At 37.5% G+C, this 21680-nt stretch overlaps 1 protein-coding gene across 1 annotated transcript in view; it reads right to left on the bottom strand.

The window, feature by feature from the left end:
- Nucleotides 1–21680, bottom strand: part of LOC128988918 (headcase protein) — an 82616-nt gene that overhangs the window by 6337 nt on the left and 54599 nt on the right. Inside the window, exon 3 of the mRNA XM_054410703.1 lies at nt 725–913. Within this exon, the coding sequence (XP_054266678.1) occupies nt 725–913 (189 nt within the window). The remainder of the gene's footprint in view (nt 1–724; nt 914–21680) is intronic.

Raw genomic sequence — 21680 nt, 5'->3', positions numbered from 1 at the left:
GGTAAATAGTTTCGTCTTTAAAAATAATTTTTCCACTACAATATTTATTTAATTTCATATGTACAGTTTCAATAACATTTTAATTTATCAAATACAAAATGAAATAATATTGAAAAAAAAAACCTTGGACTAAATTAGTTTTAGCTAAATACTCTGTTTGTGGCTTAGGTTGTTAACAAAGGTTCCGTAATTTTTTACATCAAAAATATTTTTTTACCCCCCTAACAGGGTAGGGGGTAGGGGGTGACTTATTTTTTTTCAAATAGCAACCCCTATTGAGTGACCCCTCATTTTGAAGGATTTGTCAAAAGAAACACAACTTGAGGCAAATCCGAGGTAGATATATCACCCCTAGCATAAATGGTGGATATTAAAAAAATTGATTAATGTGAAAACCCACAAATTTTGGCTAGGGGTGAGATACTCCCCTCGATTTGCGTCATTGTGTTTCTTTTGAGAACCCCTTTAACATGAAGGGTCACTCAATAGGGGGGTTGCTATTTGAAAAAAAATAGCCACCCCCTACTCCCTACCCTGTTAGGGGGGGTTAAAAATATTTTTGTTGTAAAAATTGCGGCACCTTTGTTAACAATTATTGCCACAAACTGAATATTTCTATCTATTTCGGTTTTAAAAATACATATTTGTTTCAAGACTTAATTTACACACTGTATGTCTCAATGTCCAATCTTACTGTTTATCAAGGAGCAACCTCAAAACGTACCTCGATGCAAGCTTTGCTGTGCTGACGAGGACTGAGGAAGAAGGTTCCATCGATGAGAGGATAGCGATCAAACACCAGCATGGGAACATTGCAGAGGATGCAAGGCACTCTGGATGTCGAGTGAGAAGCAAGAGTGGACAGAATGAAGCATCGAGTGTCGTCGTTACCATGGTTACCCTCGTCTTCCATCTGTAACAAGTAAACATACACTGTGGTGAGATATGCTATGGAGGGAAGAGATGAAACACCAGCATGGGAACATTGCAGAATGCAAGGCACTCTGGATGTCGAGTGAGAAGCAAGAGTGGACAGAATGAAGCATCGAGTGTCGTCGTTACCATGGTTACCCTCGTCTTCCATCTGTAACAAGTAAACATACACTGTGGTAAGATATGTTATGGAGGGAAGAGATGAAACACCAGTGAGGGAAGAGATGAAACACCAGCATGGGAACATTGCAGAGGATGCAAGGCACTCTGGATGTCGAGTGAGAAGCAAGAGTGGACAGAATGAAGCATCGAGTGTCGTCGTTACCATGGTTACCCTCGTCTTCCATCTGTAACAAGTAAACATACACTGTGGTAAGATATGTTATGGAGGGAAGAGATCAAACAACAGCATGGGAACATTGCAGAGGATGCAAGGCACTCTGGATGTCGAGTGAGAAGCAAGAGTGGACAGAATGAAGCATCGAGTGTCGTCGTTTCGATGGTTACCCTCGTCTTCCATCTGTAACAAGTAAACATACACTGTGGTGAGATATGCTATGGAGGGAAGAGATGAAACACCAGCATGGGGAACATTGCAGTGGATGCAAGGCACTCTGGATGTCGAGCAAGAAGCAAAAGTGGACAGGATGAAGCATCGAGTGTCCTCGTTTCCATGGTTACCCTCGTCTTCCATCTGTAACAAGTAAACATACACTGTGGTGAGATATGCTACGGAGGGAAGAGATGAAACACCAGCATGGGAACATTGCAGAGGATGCAAGGCACTCTGGATGTTGAGTGAGAAGAAGAGTGGACAGAATGAAGCATCGAGTGTCGTCGTTACCATGGTTACCCTCGTCTTCCATATGTAACAAGTAAGTAAATATAAACTAAATTAAGTACTTGCTATGTTGTAATGAAATAACTGACAATTCTGGTCATAACAGTCTTTAAAATACTTTATCTAAAAACAAATTAGAAATGCTGAAAAACGAATGCAGCAAATTATCCTAAATTTCCTCGGGGAATTCATTAACGTTGCTATGTTTGAAAACCATTAATAGTTTCTTTTTCAAAAAAGTTTTAGATTTTATAAAATGTTATAAAAGGAGTAGGGATAACAGTTAAAATGGGTGTAAAACAAAAGTTGTTATGGTCAGGTTTCCACAACCAGGTATATGAACCCAAGTAGTTATTCTTATATTTAAAAAGTTATCTCAATTTCCTGGGGTCATACGTCGATTAGTCTCGGTTCAGTACTTGCATCCAACACTGTATAATTTGAAGAACTAGAAAGTCTAGTACCATTACACCTGGATGTGACGTTATTGGCTGTCGGCCAGGCGAGCGAGTGGAACGTTATAGCTTTGTTTACATTACTGTCTTTATTGCTTCAATCATGGTCTGGTTGTCATTGGAATGGCTTGCGGCCCCTCTCGGAGCGATTTGATCAAACTAAACTAGTTCCTGGCTGTTGAGTGTTTGTTGCCCTTATCATCGAGAGATAAGCATAACTACCGCGTCTTATTGGAGGGTAAATCACTGTACGACGGTTATTGCCAACTAGGATACAATATGGGGTAGTAAAGCCAACTGCATAACTGCGTATACAAAGGCGATATATTGTAATGTTGGACTTGAGGCCGCACTGATCATCACCTAACACCCACGGGTGCAAGTGGGTAAATTAAGGGTACAATGTACCTGACATTTTGATTTAATTGTGTTTAAAATACTTGATGATTTCATACAATGATCCATCGGAGTTTTTCCCGACAGTGTACTAAAGACTTGTACTAAAGAAACTGAACACTGTCTGGAGAAAACCACTTGAGGTTTTCATTTGAAACGAAAACATACTATCATATGATGCTTAGAATTAAAGGGAAACGCTCGCAAAAAAGATTACTGTAAATTAAGAAGTCATGCTGTTATCGTATTTTATATGATTGTGTATTCGTACCACGGATTGCAGTTTCCTTCTGGATTATGGGTAACCCCTTTGTCACCTTAAGAACCGATAACTTGAAACAGAAATAAACACAAAGTGGCGACGACAAGCATAAAATCGGCAATAACCGCGATATTAAATGTGGAATCACATCATGTAGCGGCGCAATCCCTCAACGCACGTGCGTCTGGCATTAAAACCGCGAATAGTAAGCTTTATACCAAACATAAAATAGCGTTAGCGGCGTCCTGCATAAAGAGTAGGCACAAGCTTTACTGCCGGCGACGAAATAAAACTTAAGTCGCAGAAATAACTCTGAGAGCACGGCAGTTTTGACACTTGTCCGAAAAGAAAAGCGCGGGAATAAACAGGCAGTTTCGCGCCGAAACACGTTTCGCTCGCGCCTGACTTTTATTGGGGTGGCAACGTGCGTGCGGGTGTGAGGTTTATCAGTGCTTATCACAGAAGGAACACGTGTTACCAACGAGGAAATCTTTGTTTGTCAGCTGTCCAAATGTAGGATTCGATTTTCGTTTTGAGAATCGTTTAGTAAATGATTTAGGTTACAGCGTTTTCTTTCTCGTCGAACAATCTTTTGCTTTTCACCCTTGTAAGATATTTCCTGTGCTCATATAAGTCAGGAGGAATGAGTAACGGAGGCTTGAAAATGAGTAACGGAAGAGTTTGAGAAGTAAATTTCTTGTACTTTCAAAAGTTTAGAATTCCAATAATTGAATAATTTAAGGATTTATTAGATTTATGGATATTATTTACCCTTGAGCGCATTGCACTGTTTTCAAATTAAAAGATTCAGTTAATATCGCGAGATATGTTGAAAAAGTCCTTTAAAATATTTAAAACGTTAACTTTAAAAATTTTACAAACTCAGTATTTGCTTTGAACTGACACAAACCATTATTTTTATCTTATTTTATTTTGCACATTATTATCACTATGCCTTAAATCTTTAAATGTTTATAAATATCATGTCATAGTATAACATTTTAATGATTTAGACACTAAAAAGTAGCAGTAGGCCATTTAGCTTTTTGCCTTAGTTATGACCTACAGATATAAAATAAAAAATCAAGAGTAGTATCTATAATGGGAGAGAAAAGTGAACGACATATAAACGCCTTCAAACCATTAATAGGCCCTAGATCAGGGGATTTCTTAAACTCTCGCGGACAGCATTCATGCTGTAAACTTTTTTTCCTAAAATAAGTTAATTGGGGATTAGTTTTACAATGAATGTTAAGGTGGAGGAACTAAATATTGTACTACCGTAGAATTCAAGTACAGTGAAAGATAGTTTGTACCACTGTCGTGTCGTGAGAGAGCGGTCCATGAGGTGTGACGACCAGGGGGGGGGGTGTCAGAGGGGGGGGGTGATATTTTATTGACGCCCTCAGGGAGGATTAGCCTCTGAATATTTCATCACACATTAGACCCAAAACGTCCGCGATTACTGCCAATTTCACACCTTTTGACACCTTTCCATCTCTTCTCATTTTTGCTAAAGAGCTATTTTGTTTACTTGTTTGAAATGTTCAAACGTAATTTGTCGAAATGCAAACGATTATTTTACGGATTTTAATATTGTTAATACATTTTTAAAACTACCTATAAAAACAAAAGATTGATTAAACGTATAAGTACGTAGGCCTATAATATAACGTATATTTTAAGAACACTTTTTTCTCCTCCTTGGTCTTAGTTTTTTTAATTAGGTACTTTCTCTTATAGTATTTTTTCACGAAAATACATTACTTTGTTTAGTGCTGGATAAAATATATTCCTTTCATGTACCAATGTTAACTTAAATCAAAAAGCTTTTCTCCATAATGTAAATTGAATAATGGTTTGGAATAAGAGTTATAATCAGTAAATAATCAAATCTAAGTTTAAATTAAATTTCGCCATTTTTTATAAATATTTTATATCATGAATAATTATACTTAAAGTAGCATTCTCGCCTCATTTTTCAGATAGGTTTGCATATTGTTTAATATATTGTGCCGAACACTACAAGAGTTTTTTAATTACCTCTAAGAGGTAGATATACATAAAAATTAGACGTAGTAAAAAAATCAACGTTAGGCCTACTATGAATTCAAATTAAACTTTTATTTATTTACTCAGTGTTTCAACTTCAAATAATAAATGTCAAAATGTGAGTGTATGTTTTTGGAAGCTTAGTTACAATGTTGGCATAGCGATTAGTATATTTTTGGGTTGGTTAAATAGGAGGAAGGATGATCATTTACAGTACGAGCAGACGCATCTGAATGTAATTATGAAACTATGAAAGCAAAAAACACATATAAATGTACAAAACACAAACTATGTTATGATACAACCAATTAATAATCACGATATTATATGGATCGTTTATAAACTGAGATAGAAGTTAACAAACGACTAAAACATCTTTACATCTGCCCCGTTGTCACAGTGAGGGTAAATTACATTACGCCGGTGTAAGGCGTGGGGGGGGGGGGGTGGGGGCGCTCAACGCTCAACGCTCAACACCGAGTGAATAATTAACACCTAAATGGAAAAATATTTCGGATTTTTACTCCGTGATTAATGAAAAAAGTGAAAAGCCTTGCAGACTGTTGTATATTTAATAACGGCGGATTAAGACGGAGTGATCGCAGGTTTGAGTGGCTCGCCCCCTTCGTTGAAGCCTTGTGTTATTGTACGGGGGTTATATACTTTTGACGAGTCGGATTTATATCTGAGGGAGGGGGAGGGATAGATAGTAGTTGCTTCTCGCTCTTATTTATTTGTTGATTTTTAGTTTGTCCCATATCACCGAGTGTGACGTGTAGCAAGTATCAGTATCAGAATCAGAATAAGAGTCCAAATCAGAATAAGAATCTTTATTGCCATTGATCAAACATACATTGAAATAGACATAGTCAAATTAGTGCTAGATCTTTACATAGGTCAAACATACAAAATCAAAGAGTAAAATAAATAAAAATTAGAGTACTACCAGCTCGCAATGTGACCGACACATAAATATATACATTGTATGTAATGTATGGTTTCGCAGTTAACAAAAGATAGGCTAGTGCAAGTTTTGTAAAAATTTTCTCTTGGTTTTCTAAGTAATTATAAAATATTAAGCGACAGATAACGAGACTTGACTTAAATAAAAGTGTTTTGGTAAAATATATTTTTGTACAGTATGTATCTACCATACAATGAATTTCTACACTACGGTATTTTCATGGATCCATTGACTTCAAATATAAGTAGGGTGTTGAAAGTAAGTAAGTATACAAATTAAAAAGTTCATATTTTTTAAATTAAATTATTGAGTTATCATTAAGTTAAAGTAGTTTTAAATACCCATCTGCGTGACTTTTTATTGGTTGCCTAGAAAATTTGAACCCTTTTCTGAATTTAAAGAAATGAATTTTACTTAATACTTTTATTCTGAAAGATGACCATACGAATGTCGGTATTTTAAGCCAAGTATGAATGGAGATGAGTGTACAATACTAGTCTATGTGGTGATATAAGTGTTTTGTTTATGAATACATAATATGATTATGATAGATTATAGTTAATTTTTATGAAATTTTAGCTAAAGAACAGCTAAATATATTCTCGTTTCGTGTATTAATCTCTTTCATAACTAATTGACATAATGAGTACACCTATCTTTCAATTCTTTACTTTATAAAGTATTGTAAACATGGTTGTGTTAAAATGTATAAACATCCCCCCTGTTTATAAATAAATAAATGTGAATTTCTGGGTTTAAATTTCGTTATAACCATCCAACCTAAAAAATAGCTCAAAGAATTATTGTCGCAAATAATTGTTTTAAAAAGTAAAATAATGCTTTTAATGGTTCAACTGTGGTCACGATGTATAACCATTATTACACAATACATTGTATATTACCAGTAGAGGACATTTTTAGCTTTTTAATACTTGAGAACAAGTACTTTTTTAAATGAATTTACTTACAACCGTGTGTAGATAGCTAGTTCGGTTATAATCTTTGTTATACCATAGATGAAGTAATATAATCTATGGTTATACTATACTTTGTTTGAGTAAAGTAACAACTTTGTTTCGTGTTGCAAATATTTTTAGGCACTAGTCTGAACTGTTTGTTTGTCGAGTGTATTTTTAGGCACATTCAATTGAACTTTTAAATTTAAAGCCACCAATATGTCGACAAATAAATGCAAAATATTAATTGTTTTATACAGTTTTAATGCTAAATAAAAAAGAAAAAAACACCAATTCAAAGTTTAAAGGGCAAGGACGCATATGCTGATGTTTCTATTTCCATCAGAACCAACCAGTTAACAGCGATAACTGGGGCGGGTGGCGTCGTCCTGTAATCATAGATAAAAGGAGTATAGACACTGTAATCCAGCTACTAGGAGGTCACGAATTGTGGATATTTATAGGCATGCACTGTGGATGCGATACTCCCTGGTACAGTATAGATTAACGTCCGCACGAGAGAGTACTACGACTATCCGCAGTATTATCCTGATAATTAGACCAATTCGTATATACCAAGGCGAAAATGTGGTTCGGATTCCACGATAAACTGTAGGTCCCTTAGTTGTCATTAGCTGTATGGGCTATCAATTGACAGCTGTGTCTAAGTAATATGTCGGCATTAGTCACTAACAAGACTACAAGATCGCGACACTCATCCTACACTCATCTCCATTCATACTTGGCTTAAAATACCTACTTTGTATGGTCGCCATTTCATTAAAAAGTATATTAAAGATAATAGGCCTACGAAAAATCAAGCCAAATTGCTAGGCTACTACTATCTAGTATCCGACTGTTTGTTACAGGATGTTTATTACTACAACAATTGTAGCTATTATAAAACATACAACGTAATTACACTATCGTTGGATCCGTGCCACTTCCTACATTACAACATGATTGTTGACTCCAGATAGCATATCGATAAACCAGATCATAACAACGCTGTTCTATCAGAAAATCAAACAGACGATCAGGAAAGTGTGACATGTCAAATTGAGGTTATTTTACAGGTGGAAACAAAATGGCGTATGTGCAGTGGCCCGCTTCTAATTAATGGTGTTCTGGACGCGGGCGAGCCAGGTGCTATGGCGATATGATCACTATACTTCCTCTACCACAAGGTCGTGGGCTGTGATTGGCTATGTGGGACTAGGGACTAGAGATTTGTTCAGGAGAAAATGCCAGAACATCAGGAATGGTCGGGGACGTCGAAGACGATCGCTGTTGGTGAAACACGGTTTTTGGAAGTGGAAAAGGAACAGATTTTCGGGTGGAAATCTTGGCCTCGGTCGCCAAAGTGCCTTTGGAAGGTGTTGGGAAACCTAACCTTACCTAATAGGGGAGAGGGTGTATTCCTTCTGACCTAGAAAATCCCCTTTCAGTTGCTAGCCTACTAAATTTATTATTCTTTTCAGAAAAAAAAAATACAAATCGGGCATATAGTCCAGTTCCCAATGGTTGACTTAATGCTACGAGGATATTATTTTACCTGGTGAGAGAGTGCAAAAATTTTTATGCGAAGGGAAAAATGCAAGCTGCTAGAATTAGTCTATCGATGTAAAAAATGATTATGCTAGAATGTGGTTTCTACAAGTAGTAGTATAGGATTCCATTTTTCAGTCACTATTGATGTCTGAGACTCACATATTGTGCTGAAACCACCATGCCTGATTATGCAGATATCTGTTCAAGGTAAAATGACACTCCTAGTTAGGTCCTTCAGGTTTACTTACAACGAAACAAATTCAGTATACTGTACATGTAAAGTGTAAACCAATCATATATACAAAACTAAACTGAATGCATTTTATACGTATATTCATAGAGGAAATGTTTCTAATTTGTAAAGGCGTTTCGTCCGGTCTAGCAGAGCGGAGTTGCAATGTTTCATAGTGGACCAGATGAATCAGCCCTGAGGGGGGTTATTTAAAATGCAAATGTGCACATCAACACAGCATAGTACGCCACGTCCCCTCGCGGCTGGGGCTGATGAATGCCGACCTACCCCACATCCCACGTCCCTCATCCCCCGTCCCCCGTCCCACGTCCCAATCACCTTCACCCCCAACCCTTCAGGATGTAACTGATTTGTACTTAGAATACGTGCTTCATAAATCGACAGATTATGAACTGGAGAATGAATTCACTCGAGACTCATTCGGTTGTGAAACATCGTTTCATTACGTCTGAAGATCAATCATAGCAAAATACCGTTGTTAATTATTATTTATTTGTTATTGACAACGTCTCTTTTTTTCAAGAAAATTAAATTGATTCACCATCACCAGTGTTTTGTTTGGGGTATTTCTTTTGTATAATTTCACTGCGGTATCGCCCTTGCCTTGGTGCATTGACAGGATCTTTATAAGGCATTTTAGTAAGGATTTTAATAAAACTAAATAAGTGACCGTGCCAACCAAATAAACATAAAATCCAGGAGAAGATAAGTTCTTCACATTTCCAATCACAGATATAGTGGACATACGAAATAGTATTTAATAATAGAATGATAATGCATTCGTTGACAAAATCTTAAGCATTAAAGCGCACAATAAAAGGACAGGGACAGGTAAATCCCCATATTAGTTATTAGCTAGGTATATGCATCAACAGTGTGATTTAGAAACAATAAATAATTTCTTATAATAAATACAACAATAAACAATGTAAAATCACACGCTCGAGAGAGCGGGTCAGAGATCGCAAATACTACTTGAACGGGACATTGCTACAACAATAAGCTGTTATCAATATCATTAGCCTCTTATCAGTCAGGTTATCACAACAATGTAGCAACAGTCTGCCCTTGATATTGCTACTGAGTGGGGTAATTGCTTCCGTATCGTGCCTCTACTGCAGCCATATCGCCGGATTAGACCGGCAAATGTGTAAATAAACAATGTTTATGAAAATGCATTATGGATTACATATCCATTATTTAATTTTTCGTGAATTTTCAAAAGATATATGATTTATTTTGAGTAATGAGGAATTCGTTTTGGCCATGTTGTAGGACTGTTGTAGTTAAAGATATGTCAAAAATATCTCGTAGTCGAATAATAGTGTTATAGTAGTATCATAGATAAAAGGAGTATACTCCTTTTATCTATGGTAGTATACGCAACGATCGCGTTAAGATAGTATTAACGACGGGAGTAGAAATTTAAGGTACGAGCATTGGCGAGTGCCTTAAAACACTTCTTCGAGTGCCGTTAAAGACTATTTACGCGAGTTGAGTACACTACGACAGTGTTTAATTACTAACAATCACTGCTCATAATTTTTTAAAGAGGTTATTTTTTCGTTTATAACCTCTTATTGCCACTGATGCAACGACTCATTGTACCAATCACTAATTGCATCAATCGTTAACAATTAAATTGGTAAACAGCTGCTTAGTTGAAGACCGAAGCGTAACAATTTTACTTCTTCTCTCTCAATCCTTGAACCTCGTTGGTCCGTTACCCGTGTCGTTAAGTGAAAAACAATGCTGTTAAGTGAATCATTCAACCCTACTAAACTGAAAAGTTAGTTTAAGAAACGGCCTTCGGAAAATTTTTTGGATATTGCTTTTGTACGCCGGATTCTATAGATTTTCCCGTCTTGCAACATTAATCTGCGACAGTCCAGTGTGTTTACTATGTAATTTTTGGCGCGCCTGCTAAAACGTAAACGCATGCTAAAGCCGCGTTTACACCGGAGTTTGAAACACGAGTTGCAAACAGAAATTGCAAACATCTCTAAAAACGCACATTTTTAGACGAAACATTTCGCTGTTGCAAACAGTTTTTCAGTGTTTGCAACAGAAATTTTTGTTTCCACTTGAAGTCGGTAAAGATCAAAGGGAGTTGCAAACTCTTTGTTTGCAACACTAGTTTCGGTCAATATGAGCCGTTGAAACACGAAACAGAAACATTTCTCCGCCATCCCCTATGCTACCACCTCCCCTCTCACTCACGTGATCTCTCGCACGACCCTGTGTCTGGAATCAGTGTTAAATTAATCGGGAAAATGCTGTTTGACTGTCAATGAATTAACACTAACCTCAAATGACAAGGTTGTCTAATTTAAAAATAACAATAACGTCTCATGTGAATTGGGTTATAATTATGTCCTTGTAATCTTTAAAAATGAATAATAATGTTAATTTGATGATTTATACAATCACCGATGTTCACCCAGCATCGTCTCGGCCTACGTTGCTTTGACAACACGACACACGCCGCCGTGGCTAAAATAACATCCTCGACACTTGACATCCTCAAAAGGACTAATCTGAAGAACCAGAACGAGGCGAGTCATAATCAAGGTCGAAATTATTTCAAACATTTTCATGAAACATGGAAACAAATCATGAAATAAAAATTGCAAACATTTATTTGAAACTACTGTTTGCAACTGCTGTTTGCAATAAAAGTTTGCAACTTTTTGTTTGAAACTCCAGTGTAAACGCGGCTTAAATGCACAGCTGCCCTGTAGGCGTTGAGAGATTAGCACTTTGAAGGCGTTCGTAAAAGTAAATAAATCCAACGAATCATTAGGAAAGAATGTATAATTGAGTCTGGAAGATGTCTAGTTGTCTAGTTCAGGGACGGGAGGAGTCTGTCCTTGAGTGAAGGTTGGTCCAAGGTCAGCTATATATAGACTCTAGAGGCGCGCCGCGCTGTGTGCTGGTACCCAATGTAGCCGATGTGGTGTACAGGATGTAGTAAGAGAATGATAGGCTCGTACAATTAATGTACTACACAATGCATGTATATACACAGTGTATGTGTATAAGTACATGCTGTAATATGATGTATTTGTATGATTATATACAATGAATAACAATGTACAGTGGTTATATGCAATGTAAGTTACGTGTCAAATATTCTGATGTCAACTAAATAGTTTTATTTTATAGGATAAATGTTCTATCTGCATTCTATTCTGTGGTAATGCTGAATTACTACAAGCAACAAGCAAGACAAGTGTTTAAACGGTGGTGTAGTTCTGTCCACATACGGTAACGTACTTTAAATATAAAATGTAATCTGAATGTCTATATATTGTACAATGAATGTGCTATGCGTTAAGTCTGTCCACATACAATGTACATACTGAGTATGATAGTCCATAAACAAAATGTGTACTGTGCGTGCATCTATTCATATACAATGAGTAAGCCACATGTCCAAATGTCTATGTGATATGCACTATATTTACTAATATATGTATAACCACAATATGTGGTTCATCTTCATGTGTGGGCATATACATATACTGTACAATGTGTACAACAAGTGCAATGTGCCATAAGGTCTGTCTACAATGTATGTGCTACAAGGAGGCCGGTCTGCGTGTTGGTCTGTCCATACACATTGTATAGAACTATGTATGTGTTGGTAGTTAGACACGTTCGCCGCAGCTGCGCTCGTATAGACAAACCACGTGACACGTTCTCGCCGTCACCCAACAGGGAGTAAACGGAGAGTTCCTAGAATTGAACGTGTTGCTCCAGTTGAACTATTCTAACATGAAAGTCCTCTAAAATGTTAAAACAACTTTTAGCAGTAGTCTTTCTGCCTTACTGCATTCTCATTAAACACTTTGCAATTTGAAGACACAATTACATCAACATTAATTTATCATCGCCCTGTACTTGGGATTGAAACCGATCAAAATGAGCATGTAATACACTCAAATTCAGTCGCAAAACATACTTAATGCAAAACGCTCGAAAAGAAATAACAATTGAAAAGCAAAAATTAAAATTAAAACACGTGCGCACCGGGAAACCTCTTCAATAAATAAGGAGCACCTCTTTAGAAAATTTAATCTCGTGATTGCGAAAATGGTATTTAGGTACGGAACAAACAATAATGACAAGAATGGATTGAAAAGTGGATCGTTTTGTAGCGAGGCAGCGGTGAAGAATAAAAGATTAATTACATCAAAAGATACAGAAACGTCGGATAAAGGGGTGGTGGAGGGTGGAGTGTAGGAGGCGGACAACAGGTTTGGAGCTGAACAGAACTCTTCATTACATCTGAAAGAATGAGCTCTCTAAATAATATTGTAATATGAAAGGCTGAACAGGGCTCTTGTTGTATTGATGAAAGATCTATTGTGAAACGCGGGGCTACGGATGCTGTAATACTGCTACAGTGTAGTAGCATATCACGACAATGAGGTACGATGCAAGTGGTATACAGTAGTGGTGTAGTGGTGATGGTGTGGTGGATGCATGTGGTAGTTATGTGTGTTGCAAACTGGACCTATATTTGCTTCATTATACCAAGCTCTATATGTTTGGTACAGCATACCAGACTAAATATTCGGAATGGCATACAAAACAGTATTGTTTTAGGTTTTGGGTTCATGCACACGTGAGAGTGGCCTTAAATGCTTATATTAGCAGCTTCCATGTGTGATAGTTGAAGAGGGAGTGATTTACACACAATCTAATATACAGTATAGCAATAATAATCTACATTGCCAACTAAACGAATACTTGTATTAACGAAAAAAATGAACTATGAGCTAAGCTGTTGACGGTTTGGATTAGTGTGCTGATTGTTACATTAACTGTTTTTTATATTGGACAATTCTCGCTCTAGGGTGAAAATTTTCTTTTTCTTCGATTATTTTAACGAGAATATGTTTCAGTGGACTACAGTACACATTTCTCTCGTCCATGTTGTCTACTCATTACAGTCAGCCTAGTTGCAGCATGACAGACTGCATGAGTGTAGCAAAGTGCGTAGTGACGGCAACCAATATTCCCTTCTATATATAGATCCAGCTGTAGCCGCCGTGTCGACACGCACACACGCACGCCACTTATCGATCCTCTGACCTTGAACACGGCCAATGTCAAGCGAGTTGTGGTAGCTTATCACATGCGGGTGGTGGTACCCCGTGACATTGCCACTGTCACTGGTAGTCGCCGTAAGGAGAGTATGGAATCTACTACTAGAGAGTAGGCTAAATAATACTGTGTCCTATAGTCTGAATGATGGAACCTGTCTCCCCAAGTAGACTAGTCAGGAGACAGGTTCCAACACACAGACTATATACAGAGTACAAACTCAGCTTGTGTTATGACTTATGACACGCCTCACCGTGTTACTATGTACATGACACACCCCGTCTCACATATCCTTGTATGTGTTGTGTATAGGTCAACGATCTCTCTCAGTATTTATTACACATTTATTTGCCAGTATGGCGCCAACACACTTTCCCGCGCCTACACACCGCCTCTGGCTGGCCTACTGCATTGTACTGTACTGCCTTGTCAGATACGACCTACTGATTGCCAATACTGTAACAGCAGTTTAGAAACAACGTTTAACATTTGTGATATTGGAACGGTCTTCAACAATAATATATTTAGAAATACAATTTCACACAACGTATTAGAAAGACGTCAAAACCGTGGCTGTGGGTTTTACGACAGGTAAATGCTTTATGCACCGTCAGGCTCCAAGGAGTATTTTACCCTGGTGTGTAGGACTATCACCTACTAAAACATATCACTCCAGGCAATGGAAACCCTCTCGGAAACGGTGTTTCTAATACTTCAAGATGGTGCCTACAGATGGCATATCAGCCACGATATTCCACCAGGTTCAGCTGTTCAGCGTCACAGCTGTTCGGTTCTCTTAATTTTTTAGCACTTCCCCTGGAGAATGCAGAAAGTGCGTTCCACGATTCTGGACTGGAGAACACCAGTTGGACGAGTGTGTCCGGCGAAACCAGGCCAACAACAGATTCGAGGTTCCTTCTGACTACTTCCCACCTCACGCAATGGGGAGGCTGTAACTTAGTAAAGGCAGTTAGTAATCCTTCTTCATTTGTTTTGGTTGTTTATTACAACAAAAATCTGTCAATTTAGTCGTTTCACCATCCCTAGCTCATCCTACAGTACTACCACAGATCAAGGAGTATACAAGCACTACTGTCTGCTCTTTCGGTGGTTTTACCAAAATAATAATGTCAAACTGCACACTTTGTACAGGAAATTAACTATTTACGTCAGTAACTAAAAGGCTTTACATTTAAGTAAGAAATTAGCACAATTAGTATAAAAGAGCGGTAAAGAAGTGCCACGAGGGTGCGACCTAGGGTAACGCGGCGAGGAAGAGAAGGCATGTTTTTAGCCACGCTAGTACCTCCCCTAGCAGGGCGGTGCATCTACAATCGATAACTGCAGTGCAACCCTCACAATCACTCTCTCTCTCACTCTCACGCATACTGCAATGCCCTCTCTCTCGCGCTGCCCCTGCCCGAAATTAATGACTGCCATAAATTGCAATTGAAGTGCGCCGCGGGGATACTGGATAATCCAATCCTGGTTGAGTACTCGCCTGTGATGTGACGAGTGACATGGACATGGTCAGTGACGAACTGAGGGGTGATTTGCATCTGGGAACTAATTGGTAGTCAGATTCGCGTTACTGAGTGGTTTATTGCTGAAATACAATGCAGATATTTAATTAATCCTGTGATTCGTGACGTTAATTGGATGTAATTGAATTTGGAAGAGACATTATGGGTTTAACCAATAAAAATAAGCATAATTTATTTTAGGTTGTATGCTTTTGCATTTCAAGTGTTGAAATAGAGTTTTGAAAGTTTAAGGTTTGGAAGTTTATGAAATTTTGTAATTATAGCTGGTAGTTATGTATCAATATTAATATTTTGCATTCTGTTACACGCTTAACAGTTAATTCTTACGCTTGGTTTATTTTTTGTTAACGGTACAAATATCCCTTTTTGATAGTCAACGAGTTTACATAGTTTCAAATAGTTAATTCAATATATCAATTACGTATGATAGGGACGCCACCTAGGTGTGTATTTTAACCATTTAACGCAACGAGTGATGGATGAGTGTAAAATGGTGCGAGATGCTTTAGTACTGCTGAACATACGGTTTCGAGAGTTTCCACATATTAATAATTTTTTGGGGATGCACTTGTAAAGAATGCACGTAAAATAGAAAGACATTGAGCAATATTGAACAAATAATTTAACAAATTGAATTCTTAGTATGACAGAAATCAGCCAAAACGTGTCCATAGCCAATGAGAAACTTGGAATCCGATCAAAAATTACACAAAACTAAAATATTTCACGATCTAAGTAAGCTTAAGATTTTTTATTTTAATTCTATTACAAGACCAATTTAGCTTGTAGGAAGTTGTTGAAGTATATTTTAGACCGCTATCTGTTCCCGAAACATAAATCTTCAACTAACGAAGTACAAAGTTGCATCATTGCGCCGCTACGTACGACAATTTATGTGTGTAGGCTCAGTTGGCACGACTGGGTAGTAAAGTTGATTGTTGATGTTCCACCGACCAATGGGAGACGTAGCAACATTGTAGTAGTTGTCTAGGTCAGTAGTTACTGCTCGGCCTTGGTAAGTCTCAACTACGACTACACTCTACGGTACAGTCAGTGCAGCCAAAACAGTCACACAGAAGAGGATTATGGTCCCAGGAATAGTTGAACGAGTCAATCGTGTTGATTTGTAGGCTCATGTTGATGGGTTCAGATAACTTTGTCGCTAACTTGGCACCTCAGTTCGGTCCAAAACTTTGGACATTTGGCTGCAGAGGTTCTCAAAACTCGGGCAAGATCTTAGGGTTAGGAAAATTGAAACTCACAGATAACTATGTTTACAATTCCCTAGGAAATAATCACCCTCAATATGAAGGTTAGTGTATGGGACTTTGGTTTACAGGATCAATCCCCAACAACCAGAAAATATTTCATTTGAATGGGATTCCCATCAAAGTAGGGGTTCCTTAACACCCCCACTTTCAACCTCCTATTTACACCAGTTTAAAAAGGACACAACTAACCTTATATGTTCATCGACTCATCCACTTTGTTTTTACCTGTATCCCAACTGATATTTCCAAGATTTATCTTGATTGGAAAGGTTATAAAGGTCGAAGACTACACACAATATAAGTCAAAGTAATCTACAAACTTGATCGATAAATGGTCGATTTACATGCGGCATATAAATGACACCAGAGGACGTTTTCGGTGAAAGGAATTGTACCAAAGTTTCCATCCGATAGAAGTTTAGGCACAGCTGTTGACCAGGTGGTCCGGTAAACTTGTCTGAAATAATACTTCCTGCAGCTCGGAGCGGTGGGAGAGTGAGCATTGTTCTAAACCTCTGTAAACTGCTCAAAACGCGTTTAAATTACTCATTTAGCTATATAGTTTATTACTTACAGTGTACTTACTGTGAAAAATACATGAGAAAGAAAATAGGTAGCATAATTCATTTCCATTATACCCATAAGGCATTTTTGGTGCGAATAATCACAGAAAACATACTACTATAACCGTATAATCAACTTCGATGTTGTTTTCGTGTACTTTACACGGCTATATTTCAACTCAAGTTTTTAACGTAACAATTATTTCGTTTTCAAAGAGTTACTTAGCCTCAGCATTACTGTATTATACTGAACATGGTTTTTATTACAATACCTGCATAAAGTAATCCTTTGTTGCTGACACCTTGAGGCCTGATGATGTAGAAGAACCGAAACTAGTTGCCAAAACAGCAGTTAGGATTACTATGCAGGTATTTTAAAATATTTCAAGTAACAATTGTCCGAAAACACTATTGTATGAAAAAGTATATACATGAAAACAAGACTTTCGGTTTAAATAAGTTCGGAGATTTGGTAGTTCCGTCGGCATCGCAACGGACTACAAATTCGTAACCGCGATCAACACAAAATCTGTTGTTCAAAACGTTCTCCATCTGAATGTTTAATCAATCTTGATAACAATAACACCCTGTAGATCCACTACAGTGGTGCGGTACCCCGGTGATGTTTAGTACCCCACAGAATAGAACTAGGACTTACAAGATGTGCAATTCGCCCCAAACCTGTTGTTATAGCAGACACTGGCTCACCCTTTGATGAGATGCACATTGTGCGTCTGTGTGTGTTTGTGTGCGTTGGTTTATGTGTTTATGTGCGCTTGTGTGCGTCGCTTGCGTGGCGATGTAATGAATGCACACACTATTGTGTTTCCCACAAACCACGGGGTTGTCTTCGCTCATTCAGATTCCACTATTGGTGATATTAGTATGGGGACTGGTAGGCCGGTCTTGACAATAGAGGGGGAATAGTTCGTAGCGCGGTTTCCTGCAATGATTACAAAAATACTTTAAAACAAACGAAATAATAAGCTATGCAATGACTTTGCGAAGAAAGAAATTCAAAGAGACAAATCAAACTTGCCGACTTGTTCAATAACAAAGCCTCGATACGAAATACATAATTCAAAAGAGACTATTAGAATAATAAATTCGGATATCAAAGGACATTTAAATTACCGTCATTTTATCATTTGTTTCGATAATAAGCAATGATAAACATGTTTAGCAGGAAGCAAAGAGCCAATAAATCCAATCAAATGAAGGTTTTTGTTGGGGGATTGTTTTTAAAGTATTTCTGTGAACTCGGTAAATAAAATCTGTCTAAAGAATGGATGAGTAGGAAATAAATATTTTATGAAATTAAAAATTGGATATTTTCAGCTTTTGAAAACAAGATCAGATATAACTTAACTTTTCTCATAACAAAGCTTTATTCTTTATACTATGAAAACTATTGTTTGACTAGGTAGGTCTAAGGGTTAGTTCAAAAAATAAAGCTAACAACAACAACTATATGACTATGATTATTGTTTCATCAAAAGCCCTTCTTATCTCCTTCATCTCTTGGCAAGAAATTAATTTTGGATGAACTTTTAAACACCGCTGAGAAATGTGACTACTCCTTGAGAAACATCACAGCTAGTAATAATATAGCCACTGCAGTAACGGGCCCAGCGCAAGTCATTAAACGATACATGCTTAGGACCTTGAAGACGTCATTAAAACGTGAAAATTTAACCTTGTTGAGAAATCATTACTGCTAATAGGCAAAAATAGTGTTCAACTGAAAAGAGTAGTTGTAGATCGTTAAACAAAATTAAAAATCTAAATTTAAAAAGAAATCTTACGTCAAACTGCTTAATTTGACCAACATTGTGTAATGTTCTTGACTTGAAGTATGTTTTGAAATCTTACTGAAAAGAACGAACCTTTTTGTGAGCACTACACTAGAAAACAGCCGGATAGCTGGATACAATCCCAGTAAAATTGTTAAGTAGGTACGGTATCCAGTTCGATCCTGAAAAAAGTCAAAAGGTTTTTCGTGGTTCGAAATTGGATCAAGCTATCAAGAATAAATAGGACTGACTAAAGGGACTGCTGGTCTTGTTCAGTAGGCTAAGTACAGTAAATTACAAAAGGCATTTCACTCCATTCTACACTCATCTGTCAGTCAATCAATATATCAATCTGGTATAAATTAAGCAGAATTGTTTCTCTGCCTAAATGTTGTCTATGAGTGATATGAAACACAATTATGAGAATTCCAAAATGTTTCTCTGGTAGACAATTGGTTTAAACCTCTTCCTACCGTTTTAAAAGATTATGAAATTAAATATAAGGAAGGAAAGTACAGTTCCCTGCAATATTGTTGGATAAATGAGTTTTTTAAACAAATCGTTACTTTTTTTTCTGAACAAAGTAACTAAAGCAAACGTAAGTAAATTATGTTGTCGCTAATTATGTAGCTCCTACAACATGTTCACACGCTCTAAAGGAATGTCGTATAGGAATATATTTTAGCTATAATAGTGCTTGGTGCCACAGAGTGGTTAAGGACTGAACTACTGACTGATGGACGTCGTCTAGTCGTCTAGTAGTCTAGTCGCCTACTCAGGCTGTAGGTAGTACGACCAGCCATGAACCAGGCGAAGTGAAGGCAAACGTCTAGGAAGGTCGGGGTACAAAGGCCTTTAACTGGGTCATCGTGTGAACGCCCTAACAGCCAAATGTGGCCGCCAAACCGCCATATGGGGCTTAGTCGGTAATTAACTGATTGTTATGTTGCTACCACTGCAAAAGACATGGTCAAAAACATTTGAATAAAAAGGGATGAATACAGCAACAGAAGAACTCAGTATAGAGACAAATTATCTATAAAAAGTACCTACATACGATACCAGTTCCATCTACATAGATAAACCTTGTACATAAACTTTAAACTTAGTAATATCGACTCCAGAAACTTTCGTGTGCCTTTTGGGGAAGATAGGTCTCCTAAACAGAAAGTTCTCAAATGCAAGTTCTCCTTGTTCTAATCTTTTTTGTTTGTAAAGCTTATATTTACTACTGCTTAGTGTGGTCCGAATCACCAAGTCAAAACACAGATAGCTAAAAATCCACTAGTAATTGGTGTGATTTGAATTTTTACATGATTTCCTCAAGGGCAAGTCCCACACTATAGCCATAGACTAACCGTGCTGTAATTTCATCTATACGCATCTTCGATGAAGGTATGTACAACTTTTAGGAGGATGTTATACAATAGGTTTCAGTAGATAATTTTCAACAATGTGTTCATCTATATTTACATAAAATATATATATATCTTGCAGTACAATTACAGCTATATAAATTACAAAACCCCATAATAAACAATAACCCTGATTAACTAAATCCCCCTCTCTATTACTGAAAGGCGTTAAAGTAATTGGATTGCCAAACGCACAAGGGGTGTTATATTCCCCATAAAGGCCCTCACTGACCGATGTACATTTTGGATTTTCCGGCAACCGGGCACATATAACGAAACCGTACCTTTGCACGGTGCGGATGCGTATTAAGCCTTTGAAGTGTTCGACAGCTGAGGCTCCGATAAATAAAATGCCGAGATTGGAGACCCATCGTTATTCCCTTATTGTTTCCGATAAAATCGCTTCCACATTCCACGGGAGCGTTTCCAGTTTCCAGGCATTCCACGCCAGCGGCCCGCTGTGGTCGGCGCTGTTTGGGAGGCTGGAGCACAGTGACACATATACGGTGTGACAAGCCGACAGAAAATTTATTGATTAAAAAGCTGTGAGAAATATTCACAAATTAGATGTTTAGACAACGATCCTACTCTTAATCTATATCTATCTATCTATACTATTATAAAGAAGAGGTGGTGTCTGTGTGTGTGTTTGTATGAGCTAATCTCAAAAACTACTGGTCGGATCGGGCTGAAATTTGGCATGATGATAGCTCACATTCCTGATTAACATATAGGCATATTTTTATCCCAAAAAATCCTTCGGGGCTCCGCCCCAGTGGCTCTGGAGTTTCCCATGTTAACCTTATGAGAAATGGAATTAATGAATCTTAACAGCTGTTTCAATTAAACAAGTTGGTTATGTTCTATGATGTTCAATAGCATTAAAAGTTACAAGGATTACCAACAGGGTGCAGCACTAGCACTATTATTTCTTTTACATTTATGACAACAGCAAAAGGTGAGTGAGCGTAGCGAACGAACTTCAACCTGGAGGCGAGTGAGCGTAGCGAACGAGCTAACCTGAAGGAAAGTGAGCGCAGCGAACGAGCTCCAACCTAAAGGTGAGTGAGCGTAGCGAACGAACTTCAAAAAGAACCGAAATTTCTTAAACCATGTCCTCACTCATAACTGCTATAAGCATTTGATACTTATATGCCAACCCCGTACGAAGGACGGGTACTCTGCTAGTTTGTTATATAAATAAACGGTATCAGCAATCTGACACATACTTTCTCCCATTAGCTTGTCAACAACCCCCTCTCGAATTTGCTGGAATCAAAACATTAAATCTGAGATCCAATATTAACTTATGTTTTCAT

Source organism: Macrosteles quadrilineatus, unplaced genomic scaffold, assembly GCF_028750875.1.
Source record: "Macrosteles quadrilineatus isolate MER2022 unplaced genomic scaffold, UCM_ALF_1.0 Scaffold_1__1_contigs__length_201487025, whole genome shotgun sequence".
NCBI lineage: Eukaryota > Metazoa > Arthropoda > Insecta > Hemiptera > Cicadellidae > Macrosteles > Macrosteles quadrilineatus.
This window is presented reverse-complemented; position numbering and strand designations above follow the sequence as displayed.